General features: G+C 57.0%; 1 protein-coding gene across 7 annotated transcripts in view; it reads right to left on the reverse strand.

Annotated features, from left to right (window-relative positions):
• Nucleotides 1–24: 24 nt before the first annotated feature.
• ARHGAP39 (Rho GTPase activating protein 39) overlaps nucleotides 25–22,761 on the reverse strand; it is a 49,226-nt gene continuing 26,489 nt past the window's right edge. The window contains exons 5-12 of one of the 7 annotated variants that reach the window (XM_057736737.1): nucleotides 15,125–16,481; nucleotides 12,663–13,224; nucleotides 6,615–6,707; nucleotides 3,540–3,613; nucleotides 2,950–3,149; nucleotides 2,135–2,226; nucleotides 1,548–1,717; nucleotides 25–1,461 (exon numbers count right to left, since the gene is read on the reverse strand). In XM_057736737.1, the coding sequence (XP_057592720.1) occupies nucleotides 1,267–1,461; nucleotides 1,548–1,717; nucleotides 2,135–2,226; nucleotides 2,950–3,149; nucleotides 3,540–3,613; nucleotides 6,615–6,707; nucleotides 12,663–13,224; nucleotides 15,125–16,481 (2,743 nt within the window). In that variant the 3' untranslated portion in view covers nucleotides 25–1,266. Of the gene's footprint in view, nucleotides 1,462–1,547; nucleotides 1,718–2,064; nucleotides 2,227–2,883; nucleotides 3,150–3,539; nucleotides 3,614–6,614; nucleotides 6,708–12,662; nucleotides 13,225–15,124; nucleotides 16,482–22,761 lie in introns of those variants that run through there. The other 6 variants (XM_057736738.1, XR_009053974.1, XM_057736740.1 and 3 more) reach the window with 6 other exon arrangements.

The raw sequence follows: 22,761 nt of genomic DNA on the forward strand, positions 1-22,761 counted from the left end.
AGGAATGGGAGGCGACAGGCTTGCAAGTGTCCATACGTGCTTTATTCACACAAAGTGTTGCCATCTCTCGAGTCCATGCGTCAGAGCGAGAGTCTGTGGCCAGGCCGCCCCTACGAGGACGCTCCGCCAGGGGACACCGGGCCTCGGCAGGGCTGGGCTTTTTTGTTTTTAATAATAAATAAAAACTCAACTCTAAAAAATATATATATATAAAAACTGGGGAGAAATTAAGTTTTACAACAATTGGAACTCAAAATTCCAAAATGGAAAATGTACAAACTCAGAGTCTAGGTACCTCCCCTCCACCCCCCACGCCCCCATCGCCCCGGCTCTGGCCTCGAAGAAAGGCAGTCCCCGGTGCCCTCTGGTCCCCCAGCTCAGGGCGCCTTCCCTCTCATCTGCTGCAGGTCCCAGATGGGGATGGGGCAGGGTTTGGTTTTTGGTCAGAAGCCAAGAGAGTGGAGAAGAAAATGAAGGAATGGTATCAATTTGTCTGCAGAGAAGGGAGACCGACTCAGAAATAAATAGCATTTGGGTTAAGACTATGTCATTAGTAAACTTAGTTCTTATATCTTTCGCTCTATTTATATCTCTATACACAGGCGGGTTGGGATGCGGGATAGAGTCTGAATTTATAGTTACGCCAAGAAAAAATACTCTTGCCCCTCCCCCACCCTGCCCCAAGAATGCCTGTCCCACCCTGTCCCCCACCCTAGAGGACTTTGGCGTGGGGCCCCTTCCCACCCAGAGAGAGGCTACCGAGCCCTGAACCAGCCGGGCTCTGCTCTGGTGGTGCACAGCCCAGAGCCCTGGAGCCCCCAAACCCCTGCGCAGTTAACGACACTGGAGGCCGCAGGCGGCAGGGGGGAGGGGCCGGAAGGGACTGGGGAGGGCGAAACCCGCAGACCTGGAGACCCCAGGGCAGGGGGAGGGCAGAGGAAGAGAGAGCGCAGCAGCCCCAGCCGGGCGGCTCGCCCCAGGAAGGGCGGCGGGTGCTCTCGGGCCGGCCGGGAGGGGCAGTGTCCCTTGGCTCCAGGAAACAGAAGGCACTTTCTCGCGGCCAGCCCGCGGCCGGCGGCGGGCGGGGCGGAGGCGCCCTTCCCGCAGCCCCTCCGCCCCGGCGGCGCCTTCATGCCGAGGGCCCGGGTGGGCGCTGGGCGGCGGGGCCTGGCGAGGCGCGCCCCGCATGCTGCCCCCCCCCCCCGCCCCGCGTGCCTCCGCGCCCGGCGCGCTCCCCCCCCAGCCGCGGCCCCCGGCGCCCGCGCGCTAGAGCACGCCCTCCATGAAGCCGGTGTCCAGGTGCTGGATGAGCAGGCGCAGGAAAGACATCTCCTTGCGCGTGTTCTCGAAGATGACGCGCGGGTCGTCCGAGCGGCAGCGCAGGCAGTTGGGCGCCATCACCATGGCCAGGTTGCTGACGTCCATCTTGGTGACGGCCACGTTGGCGGGCTGCACGAACACCTGCGCGGGGCGGCGAGCGGCGGGTGGGCGCGGGCGGGGGGCGCGGGGCGCGGGGCGCGGGCGGGGGCGCGGGCGGCACGGCCTACCTGGAGGAAGCGGATGAGGTAGCACAGCACCAGACGGTTGATGCGGGGCAGCGCGTGCACCACGGCCACGGCGGCCTCGGGGCTCTCGTAGTGCGCGATGCACTGCTCGTAGAACTCGTGCGGGATCAGGGGCTCCTCCAGCTCCCGGTACCACAGCTTCAGCAGCGACGCTGGGGACGCAGCGCGGGGGCGGGGGGTTCCGCTGGGCGGGGCAGCCGGGGACCCGCCCCACCGGCAGCCACGCTAAAGGGGCGTGTGTATCGGGGGCAGCGGGGGGCGAGGGGGCCGCGCCAGACCCGAGGTGTCCACCCCGCGGTGTGGGCCGCACGGCCGGGGGCCGGCGGGCTCCCGCTCCTGGGGGCCAGGACTGACCCCGAGCGCCGGGAGACTGCGGGGAGGGCCGTGCACACGTGCTGCGGGCTACCTCTCGAGAGCAGGCGAGCTGCAGGGAGGAGCCGCGGAGGCTGTCCGACGGCAGGGGGACGTCTGTGCGGGAAATGGACCAGAGGGCTGTCCCTTCGAGAGGGAAAGCACGGAGGGCTGAACCGTCGGAGCCGCTCCTGCTGCTGAGAGGGCTGGGGGCTCACCTGGCACGTGGGGGTCCTCCAGGCCTGTAGGCACCTTCCACTGGTCCACTTGTAGTTTCAGGGCGTTCACCTCATCGATGTCCCCAGGGACTCTGCCGAGCACAGGGCAGGTCTCAGGAGGAGCTGGGCTTGCTCGGGGTCAGGCAGCTGACCCCCCTCTGCCCGAATGGCATCCTTCCTACCAGAGGGGAGGTGTGGCTGGGGTCCCCTGCCCCAGGCCCCCCATCCCTCATCCTTCCGCTGACTGCCCCCACGCAGATCCCTCCCTCAGAGTGGTCCCTGAGGCGCAAACCCACAAGCCTGTTGCCCCACTTCTGGGTCCTGGGTGAGTCATCACAGCAGGTGACTGGCCACGTGCCACCCTCCATGGGACAGGGCCATCTCCACTCACAGGTGAGGACGGGCTGCTGCATCTTCCCAGGCCCTGCCCATGGGTGGTGTCTGAATGCCTCTGGGCCCCTAGTGGCCATTCCTGCAGAGGCACTGTCCCTGGCTAGCTCCCCTGCCTGAGGCCCCCTAGCCAGAGCCGGGGGCACCCCAACCCCCCCAGCCCCTGAGTCACCGGGGGGAGGGGGGGGCTCCTGCTGGGGCAAGAGGGCAACCCTGCTGACCCCCTCCCTAAAGATGCGGCTGCCCCACCCTCCGGCTGCAGGGCACCCGGCCCTTCCGTGTGCTCCAGGTGCCCTCCCTGCCTGCATGCTGGCCTCTTGGTGGGGCTTCTCTGGCTGCTCTGAGGCAGGGGCCTGGTGCCGGGTGGCCTCTGCCTGCTCAGGACGCCTGAGGCCCCCACGCCCAGGGCCCAGGTTGCGGGGCACCTGAAGATGCCTTCCGTCTGGTCACCGTTGAGCGCGAGCACCTCCTCTGACAGCCGAGTCTGTACCCAGGGCAGCTGCCGGTCAGGGTAGCGCTCCTTCTGCATGCTCATGACCTCCTGCAGCGCACTGCCAAACATGGAGGGGCTGAACACGGCGTTCTTGGCATGCCGGATCTCCTCCACATTGGGTTTCTTCAGCCCCTGCAAAAGCGACCCAGCTCCCTGTCCCAGTGTGGTCTAGCGGCTGGCTCCCAGCCCTCCCTCTCCCTGCGCCCCTGTGAGGGCTGCCCCTGGCTCACCCTGCTTCGCCTCCCCTTCTGTCCTCTCATTCCTGTACACTCCAGCCCTCTGCCTAACCAGACATGGGGGCACCCCAACCCCCCAGCCCCTGAGTCACGGTGGGGGGCCTCCTGCTGGGCCACCCACAGCATGGGACGCTCCAACCGGCACCTGCTGCACCGTGAGCCAACAACTGCCCCACCTGCCCCTCCCCAAATCTGCAGCCCCCGCCTCGCGCTGGACTCCGTCTAGGCGTCACCACCACAGACTGCCAGCCCACCTCTGCCTGGCTGTCGTGGGAGAAGTTCGTACCTTCTTGGCCCCGGTCAGGGCTGCCTTCTGCAGCTTGTGGTAACAGTACTTGGCATATGTGCTTATGGCCACCCCTGGAAAAGAATGGTGCCGGTTGGCCTGGTGTGGGTGTACAGGAGCAGGGGCCGCAGGCCAGTGACTCAGAGAGGAAGCAGCAGGAGGCACGAGGAGAGGTGGCTCCTGCCCGCCGCTCGCCCAGGGCAGCGGGGCCTCACTCTCCCGGGCTGCCCTTCAGAGGTAAACCCGTGTGGAGAGGTGCGGGGGCACTGCCCTCCCCTCCAGAGGTGCCAGGCTGACGAAGGATGCCCTCTGCCAGCCCACCCAACCCTCCCTCCGGCCAGGAAGAGCAGGCTGGGGATGAGGTCTGTTCCCCTGGGGGCGTCGCAGGCAGGACAGGGCAGGGCCCGAGAAGCCCCGAGAAGGGTGACTTCCGGGTGCAGCAGGCCTGCAGGCACTCGGCGCCCGTCACCGTGGGCCAGCACTGCGGGCGGAGGCTGGCTGGACGGCAGGCCCAGCTCTCTTGCAGCCCTGCTTCCAGCAGGAGGCCCTGGACAGCCCAGGGAGAGGCCGTAGCCTGCAGGGCCCCATGGCCACTTGGTTGAAGGCTGCCTGGGTGGGGTCAAGGAGAGGGAGGCCCAGGGCCCGGCCCACGTGGGAGAGGCATGCGTGTGGAGGGGATGCCCTGTGTCCTGAGGGCTGAAGGCGATGGGAGGACTGGTCTCCTTTCTCAAGGGAGGGGACTTGCTAAAACCGCACACCTGGCAGCAGAAGTCCTAGCTGGTGGTCATGGAGGGTGGCAGAGCCAGCAATCCAAGGGCAAAGATCTCAGGCCAGGGGTCTTCCCAGATGTGGGGGGTGGGGGGGGTGGGTGGGTGGAGGCAAAGAGGGGTGGGGAGGAGACCCCACTGAGGGAAGGTTGGAAATGTGTGGCATGTCTTTCCTGGCCCAGGCGAGGCGAGGTGAGGCGCACAAGACGGAGGAGCATCTGGGAGGGGCGGCCCCAGGTCATCAACAGACAGACAGACAGACGGGCTAAACCACGTGCCTCCAGGCTCAGGACAGGCTGCTTCCCTGTAAGGCTCTGCCTCTGCTGGGCCTGCCTGCCTGAGGCGGGCCTCTGGACCCAAGGCTCAAATCCAAACATAGAGCCTTTTTCAAAGGAAGCAGTTTCTTGAGCCGTCTGAGGACACAGGGTTCCTTGAACCTCAGTGTGAGGAACACAAACGTATCTCGTCCGTGAAAACCTTTTCATTTCTAGTTGCCACGAGACAGTTCTGTCATTGTAACTGGTAAGAAGGTTCTGTTGTAGAGTGATCAAAGCGAAAACAAACACTTCTTACAGATGTTTAAACCTTGAAGAATCTGTTTCAGGTCTCTGGGGACCCACAGACCCTGGCAGAGAATCCTAGCTGCATCTTCCAATCCGCCAGCTTGGGACACAGCACTTGGAACCTTCCGCACTGGCCCACGTGGCCCTCGTGGGCCCGCTCGTGGCTCAGGGAGTGGATGATGCTCAGGCAGACGGAACCTGGGCTGCTTCTGAGCCCCAGGGGCCCCAGAAATGCTTGGCACCTGATGGCTTTCCTGGTCCTGGGGGCATGCCCACCCCTCCCCGGGGCGATAGGCTCCTGTCTCTGGGCTTCCTGGGGCCAAACCGGCCTCTCCAACAGGCTGTAATCTGAACATCCCGGGGCTGCCACCTCAGCTGGCGACTGTGGTACAGCCTTTCCAGGCCTCGTCTCCTCTCTGTAGAATGGGGACAGATGCCCATTAAGGGCTGACCTCAGGGTCTCGCGTGGAGCGAGGGCTCCGTTGAGGGCTGCAGTTGCTGGAGTCTGAGCTTTTGTGAGCAGACCAGGGACTGAGGACTCACATGCCTGGAGTCTCAGGGCTGGGGCACCTCTGCTGCCAGGGCACAGCCTCCCGGGCCAGCACCATGCGGTGTCTGCTGAGGGCCCGTGGCCAGCCCAGGGAAGCCCCCCTGGTGCTGCGGGGCGCTCTGTTCTGAGCACACGGCCCCACTCCGGCCTCGCCAGGGCGTGCCCACACCCAGCCAAGAGACAGTAGCCCCAGAGTGAGCAACAAAGCAGCTCTCCCAGCGCCTGCGCTGCTGTGCCGGGGGCCCAGGCCTGCGTGGGGCCTCAGTGCCCACGAGCCCAGGCCAGACGCCTCAAGAGGCCACCGGCTGTGGCCAGAACCTGCCCCCTCTTGGCATGGACTCTGCTGGGTCCGGGGGATCTAGCTCCCTCCTCCGACCCCCTCGGGGCTCCAACCACCCCCAGCCCACGGGAGCCTGCGCTCTGTGCCCCCGGTCCCACCTCACTGCGGCACTGCAACCCCAGTGGACGTGGGCGGGCTGAGGCCAGCGGCCCAAGGCCACCCGGGAATCCTGGACTGCAGCCCTGGCGAGGGCAGTGTGCAGCCAGAGAGCTTCCCAGAGGAAAGGTGAGTCTCAGAGGAGGAAGATGGTACGAGTGTGGGGAACCGGGTGCAGGTGCGACCGGGGCTGGTCCCAGGGCCCTGGTGCCAAGAAGGGAAGCTCATGGGACAGAAATGGACCACTGGCTCTCCTGGCAGGGAGGGCACAGCTGTGGGCTAACGGGGTTTCCCTGGAGCTTGGGCGGGGGTGGGGGTCCTGAGCCAGGGCCTAGGACAAGAGCAGGGTCGGGAGTGCTGCGGGGGGAGGTTGGGGAACCCCCGGGCTGTGCCGGAGACCCCAGTGAAGCGATGCCAGGCTTGGCCCCCGACCCCAGGGGTGGCCTGGCTGGAGGTCAGGGCTGCGGAGGCACTTGCCTGCAGGGCACTCCCTCACCTGGGGGTGCCTCCAGCAGGCCCCTCCCCGCTGAGAACCCAGCGTGCAGGCTGGAAGTTGTTCGGAGCACCATGGAGAAAGGTGTGGCCTCTCCCAGGAGGCCTGTTGACAACCTGGGCCTCCAGCCCCCTCAGGAGACCTGACGGTTAGTGCCCCCCGCTGTCCCCCCAGCCCAGAAGCGGTTAGAGAGAGGAGGCCAGGCGGCCGAGGCCGGAGAGCAGAGCTGTGCAGACGCAGCGCGCGGGCTGCGGGAGAGGCCCTACCATCCGGCTCCTCAACATAAGGCTTGGGTTTCTTTCTCAACTTGGACTTCTTCTTAGTGTTCCTTTCCACGAGCGCTTTCATGTGCTGTGTCACTGGGGAGCAAACAAAGGGTGAGGCCACAGAACACAAAGAGGAACACGTGCCCACACGGTCCCACGTGGGCCTGGCGCAGAGGTCCCGGGGCCAGCCCTGGGCAGCTGGGAAGGCGCTGCCCCAGCCTGCCGGACTCCTTGAGAGGAGACAGGCTGACGCCCGGCCTGAGGTGGAGGGGAGGGCTGAGTGGGGGAGGGCCCTGATCACAGTCCTGGGGACGGGGGTGGGCGTGTGGGCATATCTGGGCCGTGTGGCTGGGGAGGTGCCAGGAAGGTGCCCCTGGGCAGTGGGGAGGGAATGTGGTCAGCGAATGACCCTCTGACAGAAAGGCAGGGGAGGGGAGCCCCCTGAAGAGGCCCCAGCCCAGCCCCTTTGTTCCGACCTGACTCCCCTCCCTGGCTGACCGGGCCACCCGCCCCGCGCACAAAGGAACTCAGCACTGCTGATGCAGCCCTTCCACCGCCGTCCCATGCTCTGGGAGGACGTCGAGGTGCACGGTCCACACTGAGGTGGGATTCACGCTCCCCTAACGGTGCACCCTCTTACCTAAATAAGTTATTTGTAATTTTTCTGCATGGAAAATCTGTACCTATCTAATTACTTATGTCAGTATGGGCTTAGGGATATTCATTTTACACTTTGGGTTATAATTCAATATGACTTTATCCTGCTGCTCAAAGCGCTCCAGCTTTGGCTGTGGAGAGCTCTGTGTCCAGCTTTGGCCATTGGGAGGTCTGTGTCCCGTGACCCATGTCCTGTGACACACCCCATTGTCTCCTCTCCCACACATCCTCCCTTCTGCACTGCATCTTGTACATTCCCTACCCCAGCCTTCGAATCAGCTGTTTCTCCAAGGAGCTCTGGTTCCTTTTATTGGAAAATGGTAGACACCAAGCGTTGAGGGTCAGGTGTGCTCACTGCTATTGGGGTGTCATTGCTTCTAGGCCCTTGGCTGACAGAGTGGGAAAGATACATGTGTATACTAGGTGGAAGAGGCTCCCTTCTCTTCTGAGTTTAGAGTTTTTATCAGGAATGGATGTTGGATTTTGTCACATGCTTTTTCTATACTTATTGAGATGATCATATGGTTTTTCTATTTTACTCTGTTGAAATGGCAAATTACATTGGTTTTTGAATGTTAAACCAACTTTTCATTCCTCAGATGAACCCCACTTATTCAAGACGCATCATCCTTTTAATATATCATTGGATTCAATTTGCTAAATTACTGTTAATTTTTGTCCTGTGTTCGTGAGGGACAGGTCTGTGCTTTTTTCCCCAAATTTCTGGTAATGTCCTTTTCTAATTTTGATACAGAGAGAATTGGGAAATATTCCCTCCACTTCAATTTTCTGAGTTAGAAAAGAATCGCTACACAAACAATGAAACATTTGATAGAATTCACTAGTGAAGCCATCTGGGCCTGGAATTTTCTTTGTCAGAAAGTTTTAAAGTACCAATTCACTTTCTTTAATAGATATATGATTTTTCTGGTTATCTATTTCTTATTTAGTGATCTTTGGTAGTTTGTGTCTTTCAAGGAATTTGTCCATTTCTTCTAAATTGTCAAATTTACTGGCATAAAGTTGTTGTTATCCTTTTAATATCTATTGAATCTGTAGTGATATTATCTCTCATTCTTGATATTGGTATTTTATATCTTCTTTTTGTCCTGATTAGTCTGGCTGGAGGTTTATTAATTTTGTTGATCTTCTCAAGTAATCAGCTTTTTGTTTCTTAATTTTCCGCATTGTTTTTTCTGTTTTCTCTTTCATTGATTTCTACTCTGATCATTATTTCCTTTCTTTTTCTTTTGGTATAATTTCCTCTCACTTTTTTTTTTTTTTTTTTTTTTTTGTAAGTTCCTTAAAGTATGAGCTGAGATAATTTTTTTTTTGGAGCTGAGATAATTGATTTGAGATATCTCCTAAAACAGACATTTAGATGCTGTAAATTTTCCTCTAAGAAATGCTTTAGCTGCATCACACAAATTTTAATACGTTTTGTCCTTATTTTCTTTCAGTTCAAAATACTTTCTACCTTCCCTTTTCATTTTTATTTGACCCATGGATTGTTCAGAAGTATGTACTTTAGTTTCCAAATGTCAACTATAAATTGGCACTTGCCATGGGCACTTGTCATCTACCTCTCCTACAATGATTAAACCACACATGCGGCTGCAGCTGCTGACCTTCTACATCCCCTGAAGGGAATTCAGGGTGGAGACCGGGAATGAGGCACTCTGTACTTTGGAAAACTGGGCCAGATGGAACAGGTCTTCAGGTAGTTAGATGTTTTCAGGAGCTGCTTTTATGAGCCCAACCCTTGCATCCCCTCATATCTAGAAAAGCACGCGATCCCTACGTGGTGACGTCTGCTCCTCGTGACGAGCAGAAACCCCCTACAGAAACATGTGTCTGACTGCATGTGCTCCTCCTTTACCAAGAATACGTATACACTAATCTTCCCCCGGCCTCTTTGGAGCAGTGTTTCAGAGCTGTCTGGGATGCTGTCTCCGGGCTGCAGTCCTCATTTTGCCCCTCACAACTCTCATGCTGTGCATTTTTTTAAGTCGACACAAATATCTGGGGATTTTCCAGGTATCTCTGTGTTGCTGACTGCCAGTGTGACTTCACTGTGGTTAGAGAACGTACTCTGTATGACTTATGTTCTTTAACCTTTATTGAGACTTGTTTTATGGCTCAGAATATGGTCTATTTTGAAAAAGCGGCTGAAATCTTGAGTCCAGATGCTCTGGGTCCAGAGTCTTTAACTTCGCCTACTCCACTGAAGCGGCTCTGTTTCTTAAACAGACCTTCAACTCGTTCTTGTTTTCAGCTCCATGCTCGCTCCCACGTCCATACCGCTGTTGGAGGAAGCTGGCTCCACCCACTGCTGAACTTCTTAGGGTTTGCTACCTGCTTCAACTTCTCCGCCTTCCCACCACCTGCTTGGGATCCACATTTCTTGGTCTGCCACGTCAGTTTCCAGCCACTTGTCCATGTGCTTTTCAGCTCCCAAAACATAGTTGTTCTTCCTCTTCCATTCTCTTTCTCCTGGTGGGTTTTACTATTTTTATTGTAATAAAATATACATAACATAAAGGTTGCCATTTTAACTATTTTTAATTATACAGTTCAGGGTATGAATTACATTCATATCACTGTGTAGTTGCCAGCACCATCCATCTCCGGTACTTCCTCTTCATCTCCCCAGATGGAAACTGTATGAATCCAACAACTCTCCACTTCTCCCTCTCCGTAACCCATGGCACCCACCGTTCCGTCTCTATGAATCTGACCCCTCTAGGGGCCTCACGGGTAGATTCATACGGTACTTGTCTTTTTGGGTCTGGCTTATTTCACCCAGCATAATGTTTTCAAGGTTCATCTATGTTGTACCCTGTGCCAGAATTTCCTTCCCTATTTAGGCTGAGTAACATTCCACTGTGTGTACAGATGACATTTTATTTATCTACTCACCCAATGTCAATGGACACCTGGGCTGCTTTCTACCTCCTGGCTGTTATGAATATGCTGCTATGAACATGGGTGTACAAATATCTGTTCATGTCTCTGCTTTCAATTATTTTGGGTATATACCCACAAGTGGAATTGCTGAATCCTATAACTCTCTTCTTAATCTTCTGAGGAACTGCCATTCTGCTTCCCACAGTGGCTGCAGCATCTTATATTTCCTTGTGAGGTTTCTTTTTTTACCTTTAGAAAATTTTTTCACTGTTCTTTTATCACGAGTTCAAGGTGGAATGCAAGTAAATGCACCTATTCAGCCTGCCACCTTTACCTGGAAGGTAGTGTCTTGCTGAAGGCATGAAGGCACATGCAGTGAGTATCCCTCAGGGTCTGCAGCCTTCCAGTGTGCTCCTTGTGGAGCAGATGGGAGAGCTGCAGTCAGCTGTGTTCACTGCCAAGCACCCCTGCGATGCCTGTACTGCTAGCATGCTTAGGAAGGTCTGGGGCAGACAAGCTGTGGAGTCACCTGGTGGTGGCTGGCACAAAGGTGTGACTGTGTGAGATGAGGCCAGGCTGGGGGGTGGGGGGGTCACATGAACTGGGGTTCACTGTGTGGTACCTACGACCCTTGGGATGGTGACCACACAGCAGACGTCACACACATGCTGGCAGATAAGTCAAAAGCTTCTGAGACCAAGCAGGCAGCATGGTTCAGGGTGCAGCCCCACACATGGGAGCCAGCTCAGCTCTGCCCTCACCGGTGCTCCCAGGACAGAGAGCTTTTTCTTTTTCTAAGCACAGGCTAGGTCCTCCTGGGCTGATGGGGCCTGTCTTCCCGACTAGCTGCCATCGCCCACATTTCTGACGAGGACCAGCGGGAGGGAGCTCAAGGCCTCTCCTCTGGATTCAGAGATGAGCAGGGCCTGGCAGCAGATGCTCATCCAGGAGTGGGTCTCGGCTGGAAGACAGGGCTTTGGCTGGAGGGCAACCCTGTGCCACAGATGTGAGACCCGATCCCACAGCCCAGATGTACAACCCTGCTGGCAGGAGCGCACAGACCCAGTGTGGTCTGTGTGCAGGGACCACCGGGGCCCCAAAACCATGGCTGCCAGGCTGAACCTCGATTCTCTTAGTCTGGCTCTCACAGCACAGACACTAGGACGGAGGTGCACTAACTTCTGTGCCAACGGCCATGTCCTGCTGAACAGCGTCCAGCTCTCCATGGAAACCCTGGCCAGCGAAGGGGACAGCCTGGAGCCTCTGGCCTCTGTCCACTGCTCACTCACCTTTCACTCAGCAAGCACTCCTGGGCCCCGAGGGCTGTGTGCTGAGCAGTGGACACACACTTCCACACCTCCAGCTCACGGCAGGGACATTCCAAGACCTTTCTGGAAGAGGCTAAGGTGAACGGTGAATCCACAGGGGGCCCACCTACTCCTGGGAAGGTCTAAGAAGACAGACAGATCCGGGCCGCCCACCTCAACCGGGGAGCCACCTGTGGGACCCGTCTTCAGTGTCTGGTGGTCCTGTTTCAAAAACTGCATGCCTGAGTGAAAATCCCACGGCTTCCGAGATCCGCCCCTAAATGGCTGGCGTGCTGGATGGCGCCTGTGCTTCACACACCTCCCCGGGACCCCCACTGCCCCGCAGCCCTCGGTGTGTGCACGTGCCTCAGCCCCCACGCCTGGGGTGGAGCAAGGCCCCGGCCAGACCAGCCTGGATGGCCACTCCCCCCGAGCAGTCTGCGGCACACATGACCCCCGTGCACACGCGGTGGCAGACAGCCTGCCGCACTGGCCGGTGTTGCCTGGCTGGCAGGACCGTGGCCCAGAGTCCTCCCCCAGGCAGCCAGGCCAAGGCCCACACAGACCTGACGCGTGGCCCTCAGGAACCCCAGGCAGATGCGGCCCCACAGGCAGCCCTGGGCAGCTGTCGGCGGGTCGCTGTCCGTGACGGTCCCAACCTCTGACCCTCCTCAGGCAGCTCAGGGCCAGCTCAGCTCACAGCGCCTCACGGCCTGCCGGTCCCCTCAGACCCGGTGCTGGGCCAACGTGCCCATGCTCCTCGGGGCTCTCAGAAGCTCTCCTGAGACAGCTACAGGGACAGCGTGAGCCTGGCCAGGGCAAATGCAGTCCGTGCACACAGGTCGACTGGCCTCCCTGCTCTCATCAGGCAGGGCGACCGGGATGGTAGCCTCAGAGCCGAGTGGGTGCTGGCTGGCGGAGACCCGGGTGCAGTGGGTCCTCATGCAGACCCCCACCTGTCAGCGCACGGCCAGGGACCCTGTGCCACAACTGCCTGTAGCTCTTCTCAGGGCCTGAGCGCGGAGAAGGGGCTCCCTGAGGACCCCACGCCCCAGTGGAGGCCAAGGACGTGGGCCTCGAGGAGATGCTGCCAGGTGCACCCAGCACAGGCAGAAGCTCTTGCCGCAGCCCGTACCTGAGCTGCTGGCAGAGCCCAGGGGTCCTGCCCGCGTCTTACCTTTGGTGTCGTTGACAGGGTCCATGTGCCGGTAGATGTAACCCTCCAGGTAGGAATGGAACTTGGGCGTGGGTGGGAAGAAGGCCAGGCAGATGGCCATAAGCTCCCAGCCGCGGGCCAGGCTCTCGAGGCGGAAGTTCTCGGTGGTCTGCCGGCACAGCTGGATGTAGAGCTCATCCCGCAGGCCCTGCACACTCCAGCCCTTGGTGGCGATCTCCAGGGCCACGTGCAGCGGGTCCGCCTTGGCGCGCCGGTCACCCATGTACATCTGGATCAGCTTGAAGACCTCGCAGGCTTCCTTCTTCACGTGGCGGTCGCTGGTCACGATCATGGGCTTCTTGATGGACTCGCTGCTCCAGGCCAGCATGTTGGCAATGGAGACCTTGCGCCGGAAGAGGCCCTGCGTGTGCTTGTTGAAGTGCTTGGAGGCCCAGTTCTCGATGTCGGTCTCCGAGGACGGCTTGCGGAGCGTGAAGGTGGGGAACACACAGCTGGCGCTGGGCATGACACTCCGGGTCTGCCGGCTGCTCTCGAACTGGGCGCAGGTGCCGAGGTCCTCAGACTGGGGGGGGCAGAGGAGCTGTGAGGGGGTGGGGTCCCGCGACCCAGCCAGGCGAGAGGTGTGCCCCCACCCCCCCCCCACGCAGCCCTGAGGCTGCTGGCGGAGAGCGGCCTGGGAGGGGTGGGGGGGCCAGGCCCGGGCTTCCCGCTCTGCACCTCACCCTGGTCTATGGGCCTGCGCCCCTCCGAGGCCAGGACAGGGGCCCAGAGAAGCCCTTCCTCCAACCTTCACCCTGGGGGCTCGGCCTCCAGGAGGTGCCCACCCCGGCCCGGAGACCAAGGGTGGGGGGTGGCCAGCACGGGCCTGGGGCAGAAGGGAGCCGCGTGTGTATCCCGTCAGCCTCTTGGAGCGCTGCGGCCCCCGCTGGGAGAGGGCCGGGGCATGCCGCACCCCTGTGCTCGCAGGGCTCTCCCCAGGCAGGGAGCCGGGCCGTGTGTGGGCGGGGGAGGGCGCTGCCTCCTCCTGGCCTTGCTGTGGCTACCTGGCTTCTGCTGGTTCAGATGGGAAGGGCAGCCCCAAGAAGATGCAGAAAACCCCAGATGCAGCGTTTGACTGAGACGTGCAGACACCTCTGGGCCACAACGGCGGCGCCCTTTCTCCAGCAAAGATGCCACACGGGGTTGTGGGCACCGGGCAGAGTGATGCCCGCAGAGGCCGGGCCTGAGAGGGCCGTGGGCTGTGGCCCTCCCTCCCGTGATGCTGGGGAGGGGGAGGGTTGTCCCAAGCCCCCTCTCCACTCCTCAGCAGCCTCAGGTAGGTACCTGCACTCAGATGACAGCCCCTCATCCAATACTCTTCGAGGGCTCCCGTCCTCTCTGTCTGGGAGGTGGGCTCTTGCCCCCAAACACGTGCTGGCCCCCAACCCTTGTTCTTGAAAGCAGGGAGGGCACCTCCCTGGGCAGCACCAGGCGTGGACCTTGGTCAGGCCCTCAGAGCCCACAGGTCCTTCTGTCCAGGTCATGTGCTGGGAGCCGGGTGCCCCAGGACCAGCTGCTCACACTCCACTTACCACCTGTCCCCCCTTCTTCCATCCTGTCCTCACGTCCTCCTGTGTTACGAGCCATAGATAGAGACGCTGCTCTCAGCTCTCCCGTCTGCAGGGGACACTAAGGTGCCCCGGGGGACACTGGCCGCCTGAGATGCCCTGGTTCCTGGGCATGTCTTTCCCACTAGGACCGGTGGTGGACACGAGGAGCCTGACCCGAGGAGGCGCTCCGGCCACTGCCAGCGCTGAGCAGATACCAGGGCAGACCCTCAGTCCTGGCTTCAGGCAGCAGACTGGTGTGAAAGGTCGGAGACCAGGAGGGGAGACCAGGACACGAGGCCACAGCAAGCCCTGGGCACCACGCTCCTCGCATGGGACCTGGACAGAAGACGCACGTGGGTCCTGAGGGCCTGATGGACGTCCACGCCCAGCATGAGCAGGGAGGACACAGCAGGCTGGGCTTCTGCTCTGGCTGCAGCGACGGCCTAGGGTTCTGGGAGCCACCCGGGGCCTGCTGTGTGTGTGTCCTGGCCCCAGGCCCACGTCTGACCTCCCCGTGTGTGGGAGCCATGCTCTGGAAGGGCTCTGAGCCACCCAAGGAGCAGCTGGCACTCTACCTGCACAGCTCCTCCCCTGAGAGCCTGTTCACAGATGGGAGAACAGAGGCTCAGGGCTCTGTGGGCGGGCGGCTGCCTCTGTGGCCTGCGATCAGGACATGGCCTCTGGGCCCTGCTGACCTGGCAGCCATGCCAGGCCTCGCCAGGAGCCGCGGTGAGAGACCCCCCCTGCTGGCAGAGGCCTCGGAGGCATCTACCATCTGTGCTCACGTCTGCCAGGAACCGTGAGGCCGCACCCTGTCTTGGGCCCACCGCCTGCCCCACCCCTGCCCCGGACGGCGTGTGGCCACGCCCCTACCTGGGAGGGGTGGAGGTATGGCTCGGGGGAGGCCAGGCTGGTCTGCACAGAGACGCTCTTCTCGAGCAGGACCTGGGGGAAGGCAAGCCTGTCCAAGGCGCCCCTCTGCCAGTGTCTGCTCTCCTGCTGGGCCAACGCCTCGTCCTCGCTGAAGGCACGCACCACGGGCCCGGGCATGGGCAGCGGCACGGCCCCGTCGCTCTCGTAGCCTGAGCCGTCCTGCTGGGAGTCCCAGCTGCCCCTCTGCTTCATGTGCAGGTGGGCCTGCTGCGCCTCCCAGGCCAGCCGGGCCTGTGCGAGGAAGGGCTCGGCCAGGCCCCGGGTCCCGTCCCCGTCGCCTGCCTCGCCCTCCGTGTGCTTCGTGGGCGCCAGGCCGGGCCCACACTGGGGCCGCTCCTCGGTCAGGGGCTGCTGGCCGAGCAAGTCACGGTCCCCAGGGCCCTCCGTGGGGGGGGTGCTGGGGACGTGGCACACAGAGGGGTTCCTGCTCTTCCTCTTGCGCGTGCCAGGCGAGTAGCCCGTGGAGGACATGGTGTCCTGCTGGCTGGACCAGGACATGGCATCGTCCTGGGCCTGGGACAGTGGCGTCGGTGGCTGAGTGGGCCGCAGCTCCGGCCCCTCCATGCTGCTGTAGTCCCCAGACGTGACCCCCAGGCGCGGGTCACGCAGCAGGCAGGGGCTGGGCTGCAGGGAGAGGGAGCCGCCGCCCGCGTGCGGCGTGTACTTGTGCCGCGGGCCCGCACGCAGCTTGGGGCTGGAGCCCGCCTGCTCCACGTACACCAGCTGCCGCACGTACTCCTTGCCGGCTGGGCTGTACTCCAGGCTCAGGTAGCGCTCCGGGCACTTCTGCCTGGTGAGCACCAGCTGCTGGTAGGGCGACGCAGAGGCCTGCTGGGCCGGCTTGCGGCTGGGAGACCGCCGGGGCGCGCCGGCCTCATAGCCCCCGCCGGCCTCGAACTGCACGTCCACGGGGGGCTCGTCGTAGAGGGGGGCCTGGTACTCCACGGGGGGCTCCTCGTAGAGGGGGGGCTCGTAGGCGTAGCGCGGGGAGGAGGGCTGGGAGTCGCTGGTGGGCTTGCGGGGCTGGGCCGGCAGCGGGGAGCAGCTCCCTAGCTCAGCCCTCTTCGGGAAGGGCGACGGCCTCCGTTCTGGGAAGAAGGCAGGGCCGTCCGCGTCGGGGGTGAACATCTGCGGGCTGGGCGAGTGCTGTCCCCCGGAGGGCCTGCGGGCGCGTCCCCCAGGCTGGCTGTCCAGGGGGTAGCCGTTGCCCTGGGGGGAGAGGAAGCTGGGCTCCCTGTCGGCAACTTTGATGAGCAAGCGCTCCTTGGTGCCCGAGTTCCAGCGGAGTGAGGAGGTCCTGGGGGGGAGGGGGCGGTGCGGCACAGGTTACCTGAGGAGGTCCCGGGAGGGAACAGGTTACCCAGGGAGGTGGGGGGGGGGGGGGATCAGGTTACCTGGGGGAGGTGGAAACCTGACCCCTTCGCCACCTGCTAATCTCATGGGTGTCTGAGGTCAGGGCCCACAAGGCCTGGTCATTTCTCACCGTCCTCTTCACACCCGCCCCCCAGGGACTGAAGGTCGTGGGGGTCTGGTACTTGCTGGGGTGTCCTGTAACGAGCTGTGCACTTTTCACAGCTGAGGCCCTGGTCCCTGGTCAGTGCAGCCGAGAGTAGCGGCCCTCCTGTCCTGGGAGCTCTCCTCACACATTTCCCTGGTCAGCCCTGCAGCCTTCCCCTTCGGGGGCTCTCCTGCCACCGGAGCTTCCCACAGACCCCTGCTGCTGCCCGTGGCAACGCTCCCTGCCAGGGCCTCTGTGAGCGTCTGTGTCCTGCCCCTGTACGGGAGAGCCGGGAGGGGCTCCCAAAGGCCTCTCCGGCTCTGGAGCTGATGAGAACCACCTGCAGGCCTTACTTCCGGGCTCGGCACCTGCCGGTGTTCCTGCCGGGGGCGGCCACCACATCCACTGTGCACCAGCACCTCTGGGTCTCAATCACAGAGGCTGCTGTGAGCTCCAAAAAGGCTGCCTGCCCTCCTCTGACTGCCCATGCACACAGTCAGCAGTCTGCACCTGGACAGAGACAATAAAACTGTCCCCCAGTTTCTGGAAAAGCCTGCATCAGGTTAAGGGAGACCCAGGGAGCCGTGGGATCCAAATCCGGGTCCTTCCACACAGCAGGGGGCCCACCCAGGACGTTCCGCCTCTTCTGAGCCTCCCCTGCCTGGTGACAACATGGTGACACTGCCCCTGGGGATATGCGGACTTGACCACAGACCGCGTCCGCCCACTAAAGATCAGCAGCGTGTCCCACAGCCGAACCTGCCACAACAAGCCGGACTATGAGTCCCGGAGAGATGAGTGGGGCTCACCTACGCCACCTGCTCCCCACCTCAAGAGGCTCCTGGCTGCTTAAGGATTTTCCTTTCACGTTTAGTATTTGGAACTCGTGCTTCGGTGTTTGGGATCCACAGCACGTCTTCAATCTGTGGCCTGACGTCGTCAACGATCCTTGGAAACTCTTGACCGTGTCTTTTCTAACATGACTTGTATCCTGTCCCCTCTCTCTTCTTCTCTGGGAATCGGCTGCAGTCCTCTTCACCGTATTCCATATGTTTCATCCCGAGACCTCTCCGCACAGATGCTGCCTCCTCACCTACCTTCTAGTTTTCTATTCGACTGTTTAAAATGATCTTACACCCATCTGTTGAGTTCCTAGTTTTTATTACTATATGTTTTTCAGTTCTAGAATATCTATTCAGTTCTTTTTTTTAAGAGCACTTTTATGTTCACAGCAGAATTGAGCAGAAAGTACACAGATTTCCCATGCACCCCCGCTCCTACTCATGCACAGCATTCCCAACGATCAGCACCTTGCAATAGATGGTACATTTGTTGTAACGGATGGGCCAACACTGACACGTTATAATCAGCCAAAGCTCTTAGTTTACGTGGCGGTCCACTCTTGCTTCGCTCTTGAACATTCCATGGGTTTGGACAAACGTATAATGACATGTATCCACCATCACAGTGTCACACACAGCATCTTCATTACCCTGAAACCCCCCTGTGCTCTGTCTGTTCACCCCTCCCCACCTCCACCCCTGGCAACCACTGATCTTTTTACTGTCTCCACAGAAGCCAAATCTGAAGTCAAATCAATGAGCAAATCTTGGCCTCCAAAGAAGCCAACCTTGAAAAGGCCACACAGTGTGATTCCAGAATGTCACAGAGGTGGAATCGTGCAGTGTGCAGTCTTCTTGGGTTGGCTTCTTTCACTTAGTGACACGCATTTAAGGTTCCCCCAGGTCTTTTCATGGCTGACAGCTCATTTCTTTTTAGTGCTGAGTAGTATTTCTTTTTCCGGATGGACCACTATGTAGTTATCGACTCACCTACTGAAGGACATCCTGGTTGCTTCCAGGTTTTGGCCACTACGAATAAAGCTGCTGTAACCATCTGTGTGCAGGATTCGACGTAAACATAAAATCTCAGCTCTTTTCGGTAAATTCAAGGAGCACAACTGCCGAATCGCTAGCGTGTGTCTCGTGTTCCGAGAAGCTGCCTGTCTTCCACAGTGGCTGCACCCCGCTGCGTGCCCACCGGCAACGAATGAGAGCTCCTGCTGCTCCACACCTCGCCAGGATCTGGTGTCCTGTGTGTGGATTGCGGCCACTCTGAGGGGAGTGCAGGGCCGTCTCACTGCTCTTTTCAGCTGCGTTTCCCTGATGACAGATGCTGTGGAGCACCTTTCCTCTGCTCGCGTGCCAGCGGCATGTGTTCTTTACTGATGTGTCTGTATAGGTCTTTGGCCCATTTTAAAATCAGGTTTTTTTTTTAATTAATTAATTTATTGGCTGCATTAAGTCTTCGTTTCTGTGCGCAGGCTTTCTCTAGTTGCAGAGAGTGGGGGTTACTCTTTGTTGTGGTGTGTGGGCTTCTCACTGCGGTGGCTTCTCTTGTTGTAGAGCATGGGCTCTAGGCACATGGGCTTCAGCAGTTGTAGCGTGTAGGCTCAACAGTTGTGGCTCACAGGCTCTAGAGCGTAGGCTCAGCAGTTGTGGTGCACAGGCTTAGCTGCTCCTCGGCGTGTGGGATCTTCCCAGACCAGGGCTTGAACCCGTGTCCCCTGCGTTGGCAGGCGGATTCTTAACCATTGTGCTACCAGGGAAGCCCCCGCTAGTTGTTTTCTTACTGTCGGTTTTTTTTTTTTTTTCTAATTGGGGTGTAGTTTTACAAGGTTGTGTTAGTTTCTACTGTACAATGGAGTCCCCTGTGCTATACAGCAGATTCTCATTAGTTATCTCTTTTGTACATATTCGTGTATATATGTCAATCCCAATCTCCCAATTCATCCCACTCCCCCCTTTCTTACTGTTGGGTTTTAAGAGTTCTTTGTATATTTCAGACGACAGTCCTTTATCACTTGTGTCTTTTGCAAACGTTTTCTCCCAGTCCATGGCTTGTCTGCTCATTTGCTTGACACTGCCTTTAGCAGAGCAGAAACTTTTTAATCTTAACCAAGTCCAGCTTATCAACTGTTTCTTTCATGAATCGTGTCTTTGAGGCTGTACCTAAAAACTCACTGCCAAACACAAAGTCATCTGGGTCTTCTCCTCTGTTACTTTCTAGGACTTAGTTCTGTGTTTTATGTTTAGGTCTGTGATCCATTTTGAGTTAATTTCCGTGAAGGGTGTGAGGTCTGTGTCCAGATTCATTTTGTGTGTGGAAGTCCAGTTGTTCTAGCGCCATCTATTGAAGAGACCGTCTTTGCTCCATTGCACTGCCTCTGCCCCTTTGTCAGAGATCAGTCGACTGCATCTATCAGGGTCTACTGGTTGTCTCTGCAGTCCATTCCATTAATCTGTCTGTTCTTTTACTGATACCACAGTGTCTTGATAAAGGTAGCTTTATAGTAAGTCCTGAACTCAGGTAGTATTATTCCTCCACCTTTGTTCTCCTAGAATATCGTGTTGGCTGTTCTGGCCTTTTGCCTCTCCATAGGAATTTTATTATCACTTTGTCAATATCCACAGAATAACCTGCTGGGATTCTGACCGAGATTGCATTGAATCTATAGATTAAGTTGGGGAGAACTGACATCTTCCTCCATTTATTCAGTTCTTTGATATCTTTCATCAGAATTTTATAGTTTTCCTCACATAGATTTTGCACATATTTTATCAGATTTATACCTAAATATTTCATTTTGGGGGTTTTTTTTTTACTATTGTAAATGCTATTGGTTTTAACTTCAAATTCCACCTGTTCATTGTTAGTATACAGGAAAGCTATTGACTTTTATATATTTAGCTTAGATCCTACAACTTTGCTATAATCACTTAGTTCTAGGAGACTGTCAATTCTTTAGGATTTTCTGTATAGATGATCATGTCATCTGCAGACAAAGACAGTTTTATTTTTCCTTCCCAATCTGTATACCCTTTATTTCCTTTTCTTGTGTTACTGCCTTAGCAAAGACCTCCAATATAATGCTGAAAAGCAGAGGTCAGAAAGGAAACCCCTGCCTTGCTCCTAATCTTAGTGCAAACGCTTTGAGCGTCTCACTACTAAGTTTGATGTTAGCTATAAATTTTTTAATAGATATTCGAGTTTCTTTTTTTTTAAATCATGAATGGGTGTTGGATTTTTGCTAAATGCTTTTTCTGCATCTATTGATATGATCATGGGTTTTCCCTCTTTGGCCTATTGATGTAATGGGTTATACTGATTCTCAAATGCTGAACCAAGCTTGCACACCTGGGATAAATCCCACTTGGTCACGGTGTGTCATTCCTTTTATACACTGGTGGATTTCATTCGCTCACATTTTGTTGAGGATTTTCACATCCATGTTCATGAGAGAGCCTGGTCTGTAACTTTCTTTCCTTGTCATGTATTCTTCTGATTTTGACACTAGGGAATGCCGGCCTCAAAGCATGAGTCAGCCAGTACTCCCTCCGCTTCTGTCCTCTGCAGGCTGTGGAGAACCGGCGCTTTCTACTTTGGAAGACTTAATTATCGATTCAGCCTCTTTAGTAGACACAGACCTATTCAGATTGTCTACTCTCATGTGAGTTTTGGCAGACTGTGTCTTGTAAGGAATTGGCTTATTTCACCTAGGTTATCAAGTTTGTGCAGAAGAGGTGTGCATAGCATTCCTGTATTTTCTTTTTTCTTTTCTTTTTTTTTGGCCGTGCCACACAGCTTGCAAGTTCCTAGTTCCCTGACCAGGGATCAAACCTGGGCACTCAGCAGTGAAAGTGCGGAGTCGCAACTGCTGGACTGCCAGGGAATCCCCGTATCTTCTTTTTACTCTTTTATTTTTTAATTTTTAAAAATATTTAATTAATTTATTTGGTTACACCGGGCCTTAGTTGCGGCTCACTGGCTCCTTAGTTGTGGCATGAGAACTCTTAGTTGCAGCATGCATGCGGGATCTAGTTCCCTGACCAGGGATCGAACCCAGGCCCCTGCACTGGGAGCGTGGAGTCTTACCTACTGCGCCACCAGGGAAGTCCCTGTATCTTCTTTTTCATGTCCGAGCAATCTGTGGTGATATCTCCTCTTTCATTTCCGACACTAGTAACGTGTGTCCTTTCTTCCGTAGACTGAAAGATGCTTATTGGTCTTATTCATCATTTCAAAGAACCAAGTTTTCATTTCACTGATTTTTTTCTATTAATTTCCTATTTTAATTTCATTGATTCCTGTTCAAAATTTCACATCTATCTTTTCTGCTTCCTTTGGACTTAACTTGCTCATCTTTTTCTAGTTCCTGAGAATGGAAACTTGGACGACTGATTTTAGATCTTTCTGCTTCTCTAATATGTGCACTCACTGATATAAATTTCCCTCTAAGTACCGCTTTTATCACATCCCACAAATTTTGATAAGTTGTGTTTTCGTTTTTATTTAGTTCAAAATATATAAAATTTTCTCTTGAGATTTCTTCTCTGACCCATGTGTTATTCAGAAGTGTGTTGTTTAATCTGCAACAGATTTGGGGATTTTCCAGCTATCTTTCTCTTACTGATTTCTAGTTTAATCCCACTGTGGTCTAAGAACAGATGTTGTATTATTTCTCTTCTTTTAAATTTGTTAACATGTATTTTATGGCCTAGAATGTGCTCGATCTTGATGAAATCGTTTGATTTGAAAAAACTGCCACTTAATCCCTGCACAGATGATGGTATTTATTAAAGTCAGTGTCTGATAAGTCCAAAATATAGATCTCCAGTGGGTCAGTTTCTACTGTCTATTTTTGTTTTTTAATCAGTTCTGGCAATTTTATACTGAAATTCTGGTGACTGTGTGTGAAAAACTGCAGACATAATTTGAGGCTCTGGTTTACTTCTGCTTCTGGCCGGCGGCTGGGGTAAGGGCAGATCACCTGAATCCCACCTGGGACAGAGCTGACTGGGGGTCCAGTGTGTGCCTGAGGACTGGTCTACTCATGGCTCACCCGATGCCTTCCGTAGCCCTTTGGGGGTCCCAGGAGAAACACTGAACAGTGACAAGGTCCCTTCTGTGGCTCCTGAGGCAGCGTCACCTGTGCTGGGCTGCGCTGACTGGCAGACCTTGGCCACAGATCCTGGCTCCTCTGGAGATCTCTAATGCCTGCAGGAAAATTCGGTCTATT

Source organism: Hippopotamus amphibius, chromosome 5 (assembly GCF_030028045.1).
Source record: "Hippopotamus amphibius kiboko isolate mHipAmp2 chromosome 5, mHipAmp2.hap2, whole genome shotgun sequence".
NCBI classification, from domain to species: Eukaryota; Metazoa; Chordata; class Mammalia; order Artiodactyla; family Hippopotamidae; genus Hippopotamus; species Hippopotamus amphibius.